At 38.9% G+C, this 14,191-nt stretch overlaps 2 protein-coding genes across 8 annotated transcripts in view; one reads left to right on the top strand and one right to left on the bottom strand.

The window, feature by feature from the left end:
* Positions 1-14,191, bottom strand: part of macrod2 (mono-ADP ribosylhydrolase 2) — a 418,271-nt gene that overhangs the window by 317,098 nt on the left and 86,982 nt on the right. The window lies entirely within an intron of this gene.
* Positions 5,327-7,676, top strand: LOC307043655 (uncharacterized protein). Of its 2 annotated transcripts, XM_079688271.1 has the most exons (5): positions 5,327-5,724; positions 5,889-6,151; positions 6,336-6,402; positions 6,607-6,645; positions 6,945-7,676. In XM_079688271.1, exons 2-5 carry the CDS (start codon positions 6,073-6,075, stop codon positions 7,357-7,359), a joined length of 600 nt encoding a protein of 199 aa, XP_079544397.1. In that variant the 5' UTR covers positions 5,327-5,724; positions 5,889-6,072; the 3' UTR covers positions 7,360-7,676. The 2 variants fall into 2 exon arrangements, with proteins under 2 accessions (XP_079544397.1, XP_079544396.1); XM_079688270.1 differs by having other exon boundaries at positions 5,327-6,151.

Here is a 14,191-nt window from a genome sequence, read left to right as displayed (position 1 = left end):
GTGCAGATGCAGATCCCACTGTAAAATTATACAAATCCACCCTCACATTAAGCTGACAAAAATCAGCAGAAGGTGGCAGCCTGGGAATAATGAAAAAAACTGAATCCGGCCTGTAAATGCAGAAGATATGGGAAAGGATGAAATGAAAGCTCCAGGCAGCCTGTAAAGGAATTCTGCATAAAATCATAGAACAAGTGATCAAATAAAAGATGAGAGGTGTACAGGATTTGTTTGGAATTCAGATTGTGAGGCCAAAAATGGAAAGAGAGAAACCGACACAGGCAGAGGAATAACTGTCTTGTTTTGTTGAGAAGAACAAAACACGCCAAGTGCCAAGTCCTATTCCCTCCGACAACACGGTAAGGTACAAGAACAGTGTTATCACCAATGTTAAACACCATACTGGAAGTTTAGAAAAGGCAGTGACATTTACAGGCAGCTATAAAAAGCCGCTGCAGGGTATGATTATGTCATCTAGTAATTTTGTTTTTTAATTGATTTTGAGTCTCAGTAGGTACAAACAGGTAACATTGCCACAATCACAATATCTAGGATCAATCATACCAGCAGTTGCTGCACCATTCTACCATTTCCCAGTATCCAATATGGCTGAAGAGGCAGTTTGATCCTCAGCGTTTGTCACTAAATCAACCAGCTGTCCCCAAGACGACTGCTCTAAAAGCTATTTCTGGGAACATGAAAGCTGTTGCAGTGGATGTTTTAATAAGTTGAGTCCATACAAAGAAATGTGCTTTGGAAAATTCATCCAAACAATAATGTCAGAGGGCAGACAGACCCTCTGTGTAACCACACGATCTGCAAAAGTCAACAGGACCTTTTTGTTGTCAGGCCCATTCAATAATAACGATAGTTGTACAGGCTGTTTGTGGCTCGAGGAGAAGGGCTCCGCAGTAACCTTGCATCCCAAGGACACATCATTTGAAATGCATTGGGTGCCACCGAGCTGTGATAGATCCTTTTTCTGGAATTAACCTTAGATAGTCTTTCCTGTCACCAACCAATCAGGGAGTATGAGTAGGGAGTAGGGAGACAAGTCCCAAGTCCAGAATAAAACATAGAGCACATTTGCTTCCCCTTTTGTATTTTTACCAGCTCACAGGGCAAGAGACAAACATGACAAATTGCCTGAAAGATCTCACAGGTCAGTCATCCACATGTTTGACGAATACAATCTAATTGTGAAACATTTGTTTGGAAAAATATTTTTCGGAAACGTGAAGGATGGCAATGTCTCTGTGACCTCTATTAGAGAAATAGATCTATCTGTATTCCAAGGTTACTCAAACATGAGGCCGTCCAGTCGGCGAGCAAAGGGCTCCTGTCCATGTGTCTCCATATAGTAAATGTGAGTGCATTGTGAAGAAGAGAGAGAGCTGAAGCCACAGATAGCTAAAAGCATACATGATTAAAATGCAATTCAGTTGGGAGGGTGAGATGGATTAATGACCTAAATGGAATCGGCAGCTGCACAGGTAGACTGGCTCGGACACAACTGTTGGGTTCAGATTTGTCTCAAAGTATCAAAGTTGCCAACAGATACAAATCGGAAAAAAGGATGATGATTACACCAAGGGTGCAATTACTGTGCATGGGTTTCACATTGTACATGAAGAATTTGGCTACAAACTGAAACCACAAAATATGGGCAAACTGAGATAAGATTACTGAAAGCAGAGCCGGATTCTTTCCATCTTTTTAATTAAATGCCAAGGCGGAGGCATCTCTTTACAGCATAATAACCGTCACACTGCTACATTCAGATTAGGCATTAGATAAGCGTCTTCAGCTTTCTCTTTCAATAGACTGAAAGAATGTGACACTGTCTGTATTAAGGCGCCACTTCAAAGAAGAGGGACTTTCGATCATTAATGGAAGTTCTAATTACTGAGGAGCCACCAGTTAAGGACCAGTGCTGGCTCTCTGAGTGTTCATCTTTTATGAAGCTGGCCTACAGTTTCAACCTTCCAAAGAGTCTAATTGGATTTGCTCTACTTCTGCTACACAGAAACACAACTTCAGACCCCTTCAGTGTAATATACAGTCTGACAAAAAACCCCAGGTCTGTGCCAAAACAAAAAAAAATCACTTATTTGTAATCATAAGCAAGACAGGATTTGTGACACTATATGCATTTTTTGATTGAAAAGAAAGCACCATTTATAAAAACTTAGAACGGCAGAGAGGAGAAAAATCTTAATTAGGCCCAGATGATTTAGAGAGGTAGTGCAATATGTATGATTCTTCTTGAAAAGCTTTTATATGCATTCTTCATATAATTCCCACCACAACCGTATATCCCAATATGATGTAATCTATGTCTCTGTGCAAAATCTACTTTAATCCTGTGCTGCTAAAGTAAAGTCCTGGTAATGGTGTCCAGAGTTTCTGTCAGCTCGTCTGATGAAATAAACCCTTTACTGGTGTGGCAAACACACATTATGTTTGCCACTGCATGAACTGCTTTTTCAATCTTATTTATGAGTAATACAAGCGAAGTGGACGCCTCCTGCCCTGTGCCGCACTGTTCAAAGAGGATGTGGTTTAATCTCCACTTCCATCTTTAATGAGATCTGATGCAGGATGAGGCAGCATCACTAAAACACAGTGCAGGCCCACCAAGCTGCACATAGTAGTGCAATCGATGCTGCGTGATAAAGTGATATGCTAACCGTAAGGACTGTAACAGATTATTGTGGTTAGTTGCGTCACTTCCTCAGACAAAGCCGAGATAGGGAGAGACAGAGAGAAAGAAAGCACTAAGGCCCCGGTTAGGGTCCCGCTAACGTTCTCTATCGTATAGACGCTTCGTCCACACAAGGCCGAAACGGAGCCCGAATCTGATACACATTGATAACGGCTCCCAAAGTGGGTAGGTCTGATGACGAAATGCTTGCGGCTCCGTGTGTCACAGGGTTGCGTTCGTGCTCCAGACGCAACTGACCATGATACAGATTTTAGTGCAACATGTAAAGCTCCTCTACCACTACCATCAGCAACAATAATAATATATAATAATAATAATAATAATAATAATAATAATAATCGCCATCGGTCTTATTCGCTGCTTTTGGTGTATTTTGTGGCGGAAGTACAGCGCTACGTACAGGCCCGGCATATGTACTAAAGCGTCTCCAGCGGGTGAAGCGGTCTCGGTCACGTTTCTTGAGCCGATTCCGTGTGGACGGAAGACTTTTTTGATATCGAATTCGGTTTGTTTTGTCTCTGTTTCGTCTCCGTGTGTGGCCTAAGTCAAGTAAAACTAGACCAAGGACAGGAGAGGTCGAAACTCAAAAGCATTCTGAGTTGTGCAGGATTAACCTCTCCAAGCACTGTGCATAAATGAAATGGATCGGCCCAAATTCCCTGCACTCAGGTCAGTGTTCCCCATTTTGTTACCATGTCTTTTATGTGGGGCAAACATGTTGGTGGACTAGAGTCATGCACAAAAGGACTAGGAAAGAAACCTTTGATTGATAGGATCAGATATCGTTTTTTTTTTTCAAACATTCCCTCTACATCCTCAGTATTGAGTCCGCCCCTTTCCCTGAAGCCTTTGAGGTATAAAAGCATATTTTTCAAGCTCTGTGGTCTACTCAGGGAGCACTGATTCCCTGTCAAAACCTCCCTTTCCCTTTCCTCCCCCTCCTAGCTCAAAGAGAGGGAGCATTCATTTTTCAATTTGGCGCTAATCAAGTTTGAATTGAGTTAACAGCTGTATGTCAATCTTTTCTGGAACTCCGATTGCAGATATGTAATCTCCAGCATTGTCTCCAGGGCATATTTAACTCATACATAAATACAGGGATTGTCTCCTGCAAATATATAATGTGTCACTGTTGGCCAGACAGCAGGTATTGGTTACAGTCACACAGTCTAGACCGGCAGCATACTAACTTTGAGAAAAATGATACTTACTTATGTATTATCTCTTTTTAGGTGATATTTTGCAAAGGAAAACATGGAGGAAATCAAGAATCCTTGGTCTCGTGTCATCCATGTTTCACGGAAAACTCATGGATGACCATGGTCATCCATGGACATCCGTGATCTGTCCATGGTGAGTGTCCATGGTATGTTTGTCCGTGGTTTGTCCATGGTCATGAAACATGGACAGAACACGTACTACCCGCCTGGCCGTGAACTGACCATGATTGTCCATGGTCATGAAACATGGAAAAACATGTTCACTTGTCTGGCAATGAATTGACCATGATTTTCCATGGTCATGAAACATGGACAAACATGGACAAATCCTATATTATTTCCATCCATGAAATATCCATGATTTTCCATGGTCATGCAACACGGTGAAACATGGACAATCACTGATATTTTTATCCATGAAATATTCATGCTTTTCTGTGGTCATGAAACATGGTAAAACATGGATAGAATTCTGATATTTCTAACCATGAAATGATCATGTTCTTCTGTGGTCTCAATGTTGAATGCAGATCAAAGATATTGGTGCCAATCTTTTTGTCTCAGTTCTGACTCTTTTTGTTTGTCCTGGAGTAGTGAGTTACACAGGGCTGAACTGGGGATTTATGAAAAATATGAAGGCACAACATACAGTATTTATAATAGACACATTTAATTTATTTCAGAATGTACAGATAAATGTAATGTCTGATCAAATAACATTAAATATGTGACCTACATGTTCGTCAGCAGAAATAATAAATTGTTTGCAAATATGACATTAGCAATACCCCTGCCAACATGAAAATTAGGGTTTGGCACGCACTACATATTTAGGAATTTTTTTTGGACATGTGCTCTATTTACCTGGTAGACTGACATTGAAAATGTAAACAACAGTGCCAATTTCATATGAATACAATAAGAATGTCAGAGAACAGACAGTGGTACAAAACTTAATTCACACAATTACATGAAAGGTTACAATTTTGTCAATACATGGAAACATTTTACAATATTGGACTCCCAAGTAGAATCCTTGTCTGCTTTACCAAAAACAAGACAGAACCAGTTCCCTTACTTCAATATGAACAAATATAATTAAGTGTGCCAGATATATCTTATATTAAGATATATCTTATATTAAATCCTTTTAGAACCTCCTTACTTATACTTCAAAAATAACATAATCATTTAATAGATTTACACTTAAAACCTTAGTCGGACCGCGAAACTTTGTGGTTAGACTAAAAGTAGAAGCGGTCAACTGACCAATTCTACTGAGTGATGGCGTTTAAATGTCCGCTTATATTCATTCTTTAAATATTAGAATTTTTTAAAAACACAAAAGAAGTGTAACCTGTACCAGAAGTTTTTTAATGTTCACGGTTTGATCTTTAGAATACTTCTTTATTTATTTACTTTAATATATACCACTCTAACTTTACTCTTACTCTTATATAGATAAATACATTTAGGGTGGAATGAGTTAAAAAATAAAATATATATTTTTTAAAAATCTAAAAAACGGATTTATATATTTTTTAATTTAAATACACTGTCTTTACGGACATTTGGTATATTATAATTTGCTTGCAGTTCATGGAGTAACCACTATGAGTGCTAATGGTCATGTTACCTTTAATTCCGCCGTTTTTGGCGTCACTTCCGGGTGGCGGAACAGCCACTTCCTGTCTAGCGTTTACATAGGACGGCAGCTGAGAGAAGACTGCTAAAAACCTTTGACATCCACATTGAAATACTGATCTTTCAACGTTGAGGGTGAGTACATTTGATTATTAACATATCAGAGACCAGAAATATGATCCATTTGAAGAAAAATAAGTTTTTAATATTTAAATAAATAGATAATTTCACAAGATGGCGGCCGTTTTTTTCCAGTTGCATTTATTTCAGATTCATATTAATAAATTGATCATTTCAAGTCGGGAGGGTTGATATGATCTTTAGAGGGTTTAGGTTTTAGATACAGCCACAGCCCATCGCCTCAGAGGAACACAATACCTCGCTGCAACCGGTCATCGCCCAGAAAGGCTGCACCGTCAGCACGCAGCCACAGCCAGTCGCCTCAAAAGGCTGCACCCAGATGCAGTCGCTCACCTCCACAGCATGGCACAGCCTCCCCCTCTGCTCACAGGAGACTGGAACTGGGGTCGCCATCTCCAACGATCACCAAAAAGAAGCACAGGTAATATTAATATTATATACATATACATATACATATACGTATATGTATATGTATATGTGTGTAAATGAGAACAAAATGTAGCACACTATCATTGTGAAAAGATCTATTAGGAAGTTTATCTGCTGATAAAACCATGCACAAATATGCAGACTGAACTTGATAAATTTCACACATACCTTCAAAGGTCTAGTGTTGAACATCACTGGACTTCATTGGAGTCGACTTGGAAATATCAGTCATAAATTGAAAAGGTAAATTACTTGCGCAGTTCCAATTGACTGCAGCCAGAGACGTGTAGAAGACAATCAGCAAAATGTTGTTTAAAATCTGTTTATTCATTATTTTAAGATGGAATGAATATTGATACCAGGTGAACATGGTAAACCTTTTTGTATACTGCTTCAACTTCACACATTACCTTTTAGGTTCTAGTTTTTGGGTATTTGTTTTTACAGATCTCCCTTTGCAGCTGGAAAGGATATCAATGTTGCCCAGTAAGTTATTTTAATTATATATATTAATTATATATATTATTATATATGTTATATATATTTATATATATATTTTTTTTTATATTGTTAACAGATACAGATGTTCCCTTTTTATAATATACTGTTTGCTGGGAAGGAAAATAATGTGGTTAATATTATATGACTCCAAAATAGTGTTTACACATTGTCTGTCTGATATGGCAGCAAATTATATATTTGAAGACTGTGGTAGATGTAATTTTTGTTCCGTCTGTATTTTTTTTACTTCGGCATTATATTTTTAAGCAATCTTTCTTTTTCAGACTAGCCAAGAACCTGTACGGGCTGCAAGGTCAGTTTGCGGAATCACAGGAGAGTATAAGGAAACTCAAGAGAAGAGTTCGCGAACTGGAAAAGAACCGCGAGGGGCGTGTGGCAGTTTGTGAGCCACGGTACAATGGCAACACCATGGAGGAGCTGCGTGCAACTGTCGTCTTGGAGACGAGCACCTTCAAAGCAGCCAGACGGCTGCTGACACAGTTGTTCTCCAAAGACGATCTCCTCAGCCACAGTGTGTCCGGGAAAGCTCCCAACCGGATGACTCCACCAAAGCCACGATTTCCGGAAGATAAGTTCCTGGTATACAAGGACTTGATGCGGGGACGCTTTCCCGAAATGAAAGACAAGGATATGGTGGAGAAGGTGCACCATGTGCAAAAAGGCTTAAAAAAAGTGTGAAAACTGACTTAAGTGTACATTTGGGAAGAAAATGTATGTTGTTATGGTGAACATATATCTGGCACACATATTTCTTCATACAAAGTCATATGTAAGTAAGGGAACTGGTTATGTATCGTTTGTGGTAAAGCAGACAAGGACTTAAATGTTATAAATACTGTAAAATGTTCCCATGGATTGACAAACCTTTCATTTAATTGTGTGAATTAAGTTTTGTACCACTGTCTGTTCTCTGAGATTCGTTAAAAAACATCCTGTGTAGTATTTCTTGTACAAGAGTGTCATGATAAGATATTAATAAACATTTTGAAATGCAATCTTAGCACATTTATATCTGTAGACTTTAGATGCAAGTTAAATTGGTCCTGTCTGTAGCCCCCCCTCCCCCCCCCCTGGAGCATTATGTGGACATTATGGTAAGTCTTGTTATATACAACTTTGGTAACAATTGACCAAATTGGTAAGCTTTCTATAACTTCAGGGGTGGAACACCCATGGTCAGACCATGGATATCCATGGTCAGACCATGGATATCCATGGTCTGACCATTGACCATAATATTGTCCATGGACGTTAAATGGCACCATGGTCTGACCATGGATGTCCATGGTCTGACCATCGAAGTCCATGGTCAGACCATGGATGACCATGGTCTCTCCATGGACATCCACGGCCATACTATTGCAAGCCTCGATAAGACCATGGTTGTCCATGGTCAGACCACGGACATTAAATGGCACCACAGATCAATCACGGAAAACCACGGTTAACTATACCATGGACAGACCACGGCTAACCACGTCTTTGATGTCCATGAATTACCGTGGTCTGTCCATGTTTCACTTGGCCGTGGGTTTCCATGATTCATCCATGGTGCCATTTAACGTCCATGGTCAGACCATGGTCAACCATGGACAATATCACGGACAGATCACGTATGTCCATGGTTAATGTCCATGGTCTGACCATGGTCTGACCATGGACATACATGGTCTGTCCATGATCCTGAGACCAAGGATGTATTCCAATAAGTTATTAAAAACATACACAGGTGATTTTTCCTTTCCATCATTCACACACATAAGGAGCAAATGGACATCCCCCAATTGCAAAACTTGCTCACACAGTTGTCTCTTGCACATTAGTAGTTTGACTTCTCTGTGATGGCCAGTGCTCCGTATGGGAGGCTTATTAAGCAGGAGGCTACGTTCAAGCTAGCAGCCCAGAGGACAAAGAACAGGGAGGAGCCCGCAGTGTATCCTGCCCGACTAATGTAATCCATGATCTCTCCCATCCCAATTAAAAGACGAAATGGCTTCAGAACAGCTGTAAAGGGAGGCCTCACAGGAGTGCACTAACCGCTGTTAATGTCAGAAGTCTCATTTAAAGAGCAGCATCTGTTTGGGCTGCACGCAGGCCTCATGCCTCGGAGCCCGCTAACAGCAGACATAACCCGGCCCATCTGGAGCGCTGTAGCAACACTCTGTCTCCGATCACACAACCAACTGACACTCAAATGGTTTAGTTCAAGTCAGGAGAAATGTTTGACTTTAAATGTTTATTCAACTTTGTTTGAGGTCAACCAGACTATTCATTAGGGTTACATTGTATTGATTTCCCTGTTCAAAGTTCCTCATTGAAATGTGTGTGATATACTAAGTTTCAGACTGAAATTGAAAAAGGCTTAACTCTAAAACCACAGGAGGAGCAAAAGGTTCAGTAAACATCGATATCTCTCTTCAAAACATTGATTTAAAGTGCTGTTATTCAGCAGCAATAATAAACATGTCTGGGTTTAAACATTTGAAATGTCCAAATCACAGTAAAGGCCAGTTTAATTAGAATATTACAGAATTTTCACAGCTTTGGCTGGTAGATAGATATGGTATGGTGTGTAGAATTAATTGATATTCACATGTTAAAGTAGGTGTTGAAGGTGAAAAAATGCTGAAGCCACCTATAGTAGGCACTTTGACTGGGAATGATCAAGTTAATTGTGTGTGTGAGTGTGTGAGATTCTGTGAGTCATTCAAATGAACCTGGCTCTGATCTGATTTTACTCGTTTAACTTCTTAGAACCTGGAGCCCGTTTCTTCCCTCAGATCTCTCAGCTGTCGATCCAACAGAAACACTCCACTGTTCGTTTTGATTCAAAGAACAGGAAACAGCGGTGCATGCAGCTAGGAAATGGGCTGCCAAGTGAGGGAACAGGAGGTCCAGTAAAAAATGAAATGACAGTTATTTGTTTAGGAAGACAGGGGAAGGATGTTCACTTCAACAAATCTGATCAGATAATTCCATAGTTCAGTGGCTTACAACGGGAAGTATGCCCATGTGTGTTCATCACTCCTGTCAAAAGGAGCTGTAAACATTGATTATGTCATGTCTCGATGAGGTCATTTTCGAATCAAGCATTGTTTTTTTTGTGTGTTTACAGTTTTTCATATGTTAAGATATTGGAATACTATTTCTTTATGTAGGAGTTCTATTAATATGCATGGAATACAAATATCTTTCTCAATCACTTTATCTGACACTCTATTGAAGGGCATGATGGTCAATACCAATGACAAATAATTGCTTTGCCAATTGCAGGGCTCTTTAAATTGGCTCTTTAAAACTCACTTTCCAGCCCCTTACTCTTTTCTGGCACAAACACTGCCTACAAATTGTATTTTTAAGACACTCCCAATTCCAAATCTACCTCCCAAAACCTCTTTCCAATAAACACGTCCAACTACTCTTCAATGGATTCAACGGAGTGTGTTAATTTATTAGAATTGGAGTACCATCTATCGTGATGGCTTACCTTTTCACTACACTTTTCTAGCATCTCTTCTTTAATAAGCTAAAATACTATTCTCTTCTTGTGATTTTCTTCGTGCCAATTCTAGCCCACAAAATTGAAAATCCAAAGCAGAAAGTAGTGTATTATTATGGGTAAGATGGCAGATCTGTAATGGGGGGAAAAAGCCCTGCACATGCACAGCTATCCACTAAGAACCTGGTGAAATGCTTGCATTGTCATTCAACGCGTCCAAACTCACGATTGCCTCCAATTGTTCAGCCCTTTCATGAGATTGGTTGCACTTTATGCATGTGGGTTTGGGATGCATTCTTTCCAACAAGATCTCTAGAAGCTTCTTGAGTGCATTTGATCCACGGTACCTGTTCCTTTTTTCCGTTTCACTTACAAAGTAACAAGGACATTATAAAAGTAATTCCACCTTGCTATACATGATCAACTTAGCTGCAATTTATTTTCTTCACAGATGCCCGTTTGTACTTTAAGTGGGTAAAGAGGATTATCAAATATATGGGCCTGATTTATCATGGCTGTACACAACATGCACCGACTCATCAGAAAACAAAAGCAGTAAGCAGCTGGTTAGCGTGCATACTCAGCAGCTTTAAGATAGCCAACATTACGGAAAAAGTATTGGTAATCAAGTTTATCATGTACACAAGCCAGCTCCATATGTTTGGGCCTAATTCATGGCCTATATATAAAGCACAAAATACACTAAAATGTTGCAAATGTAGGGTTGTTCATAAATAGTCAAGAGTGCTTGAGCTCGGAGCACTGTTGGAACATGCCGTTGGGTTATTCAAAGAACCACACTCAGAGTGGCAGAAGTACTGTGGGCTCTCTGTCTGAGGAGATGGAGCACCAGAGCGTGATGTGCAGTGAATATTTTTTGCCATAATATTTAATAAAAAGTTTAGCAAGCTAACTAGCTTACATTTCCTCTAAATCCTAACGTCAGCTATAGCCTAAACTCTCATTTATTTGTTTAGGCATACTGTTACAATGTAAAGGCTACCATATATTCAAACCTATCTTAAATTGTATCATTATTACTGATAAGCAAGAGGCATCAAATATTTTTTTATTTTTTTATTTAAATTAACCCATTTGGTAATGCAAGCAGCAGCAGCATGCTCTGCTACTAACTAACGGTCAACAGCATCTTGATTTCTTTTTCCCCCGTAACCCACTTTTAAAACAAGTGGCAGCAGGCAGGACTATGCCATACACCTTATAGTTGACAAAGTGCACATGTTCCTCTGTTTGGTTGCATGTAAGAGGATTCAGCTTCAAAGCTGATTTCAAGCTGCTTTCATACGGTGAATTCTGATCACCAAGCCTACACTAAGGCAGTACAATCTGTGGTGGAAAACCAAATACAGAGTGGCCTAGAGTAGAGCCTTACCATGTTGTGGAAAAGCGGTTTTGTACAGTTGTGTAATTTAAATCAACACTCAACATTGCCCAACATGCAGTGCTATTCTTTTTTCAAATCACTCTGTATCTCTTGGGACTGATATTTGTTTAAACAATGTGGGCAATGTATTGCATACGGTTTTTTGTTTTTTTTGTATGGAAGGTAATAAGTTGTAGCTTCCAGGAATGGGTGCAGCTGACACCAAGTCAATAATTACAGTTTGTAGACACATAATAATCCTGAATAACAGCAGATCATTATCTCTGCTAAACATTTCCTCGGATTTGTGAAATTGTGCTCATCAACAGGCGTAATAATGAAATACCTATTTACATGTAAACGAGGACTGCGTTGAGTTGGTATGAGCACATCGTTTCTCTCAAGGCTAATTCCAAATCATTCTTTGTTTACAGGCTTTTAATGTAAATCCAACACATTTGGCAGAGAACCAGGGGTCAGATCTTTGTGGTTACCATAAATCACATCTCTGCATAGCCTTTTATAGTTCTCATCTCCATCTTGCCCTCAGCAGGTCACAGGCTAACAATTTGCATTAGTTTCAAAGCAGTGAAAACATGTGTGTTTTCATATGTGCATGTGTGCGCAGTGTTATCATATTTATGTAAGACCTTTAAAGAAATGATACCTTTGGGTCACAACTAATGTTAAGGAGTAACAAAATACCCTTAATTGAGTTAATGTGTACCTTTATTTTGATTCTAGTCTATAATGTTTATTAAAATGAAAGCAACTGAGAAAATCCAGTAGTTTTGTCCTCTAGAGTGTAGACCACTAAAGAAATTCTGCAAAACAATCAGTTTTGTTTCCTCTTACAGCGTACTGCTACTACCCGAACTACTACTCCAAAAAATGCTGTATTTCCAAAACTTGGCATGGTATGAAAATATACATTTTAAGTGTTGAAGTTTTAACCATCAATCAGGTGTTGTTGCTCTTATGTTCCATTATATTGTAATTTCTTTAGATTCACTTTAAAGACATGAGATGTCTCCCGCTAATAATGCTTTGTTTAATTAATGATCGTACAAGCCATCAGCTTTCGTGTTGTTTACCCTATCTCTGTGGAACATCATCTCAAGCAAGCTGTCATCTTTTAAGTCCTAGTTGAGCATTTTTGGCAGAACAAGTTCAATTATTTGTTCAGAGATGTATTGACTCAGAATTGTAACACAGTGGGGCAACAGCAGAGGTATTCAATCTGTTCTTTGTTCTCCTTGTGTCATTAATTACTGAAATACACATTTGTTCAAGGTCTATTTAGAAATAGAGTGGAGTTTATGCTTGAAAGCGTCAATGTAAAATCCAGCACATAAATAGTTTTCCATCACAAGAACAGAAGTAAAAAGTAAAAAAGGTGCCTGCATTTATTCTAATCAGTGAGGGAAACTTAATTACTGAATCAAGTTATTGGCCTTCGATTGACTTATGTTATATATATTTGGGAAATTGGGCCCTATCGTAATTCTCAATGCCAACAAGGAAGAAAATTGAATGTAGCACGGCTGTTTATTTAATGTGATGTCTTTAACACAGTAAGGCAGAGGTTACTTTGGCAACAAGAACACCTCTACACAATTCTAAATAAACACTCGACAGGAGCTTTCTGTATGCATATGGACATATTTCTTATAGCAAACTGCGGTAATTTGCAATTGATCAACATTGTTGTAACAGCAATGGCGTTGTTATCAGCATTTCTATATGCAGATGGTTTTATTTAGATGGAAGTGATACCATGGGGCCAACATCTCCCATGCAGTGATAAACTTAGCAGCTACTGCGGTAAATGGTGGCAGAAGCATTGCGTGTCCTGTTCCTTTTTAAATGAATAGGGCTTAAATGGACGTAGGATGTGATCTGGCAGGTGAAAACATTATAAAAACTTAAATGTCATATGCAGTACAATATGAAAACCATACACCATACTATAACACATCAGACAATATAACTACCTCTCGAATTGATCAATGCTTGACCATTTGTTTTTATATGATAATAAACTTATAATATGTCAAAACAATCGGCTGATTTCCTGAATCCCTTCTGCTATGATTAAAAATGTTCGTCCGGCTAATAGCTCTTAATTCACCAACCAGCATACTTCATGTACTTGTTCTTCAAATAATTACATTACATAAGTAATCTTTAAGGCCGGATTGTAATTTGTATTGCAACAGGACGTTCGTTTTACATCCAATATGATCAGGCGATATGCAGTTCAGCTAAATGCATGTAAACCGCCTTCAATGTAGGTCCTCAACAGGTGTGAAAATGTGAAATAAAAACGACTGGTGTTCCTTACCACAGTACTTAAATAAATGTGGCAGCAGGAACAACTGCAGCAGTAAAAGTGTAAGATTAGACTCCACACAGGTCTAACTGAAAAAAGATTCCAATACAACGAAGAGGAAATCTCAAGAATAAACCAAAGTAGCAATAGAACAAATCCACAAATGAATGGATACTTTATTACATCAAACTGAATCTCCTAACCACTCTCAGTTCGACTATTTAGGGTATCATTTCAAAGTGCTTAAATCTGATAACGGAATTCAAGAGAAGCAGCTCGAAAATCAAATGTGAAG

This window comes from Notothenia rossii (assembly GCF_949606895.1).
Source record: "Notothenia rossii genome assembly, chromosome: 6".
Taxonomy (NCBI): Eukaryota; Metazoa; Chordata; class Actinopteri; order Perciformes; family Nototheniidae; genus Notothenia; species Notothenia rossii.
This window is presented reverse-complemented; position numbering and strand designations above follow the sequence as displayed.

Excerpts from the sequence above, each read along its gene's own strand:
- LOC307043655 (XM_079688271.1), top strand. The coding sequence starts at position 6,073 with ATGGCACAGCCTCCCCCTCTGCTCACAGGAGACTGGAACTGGGGTCGC. Across the intron at positions 6,403-6,606 it reads ATCAGTCATAAATTGAAAAG|ATCTCCCTTTGCAGCTGGAA; the intron begins GTAAATTACTTG and ends TTGTTTTTACAG. Across the intron at positions 6,646-6,944 it reads AAGGATATCAATGTTGCCCA|ACTAGCCAAGAACCTGTACG; the intron begins GTAAGTTATTTT and ends TTTCTTTTTCAG.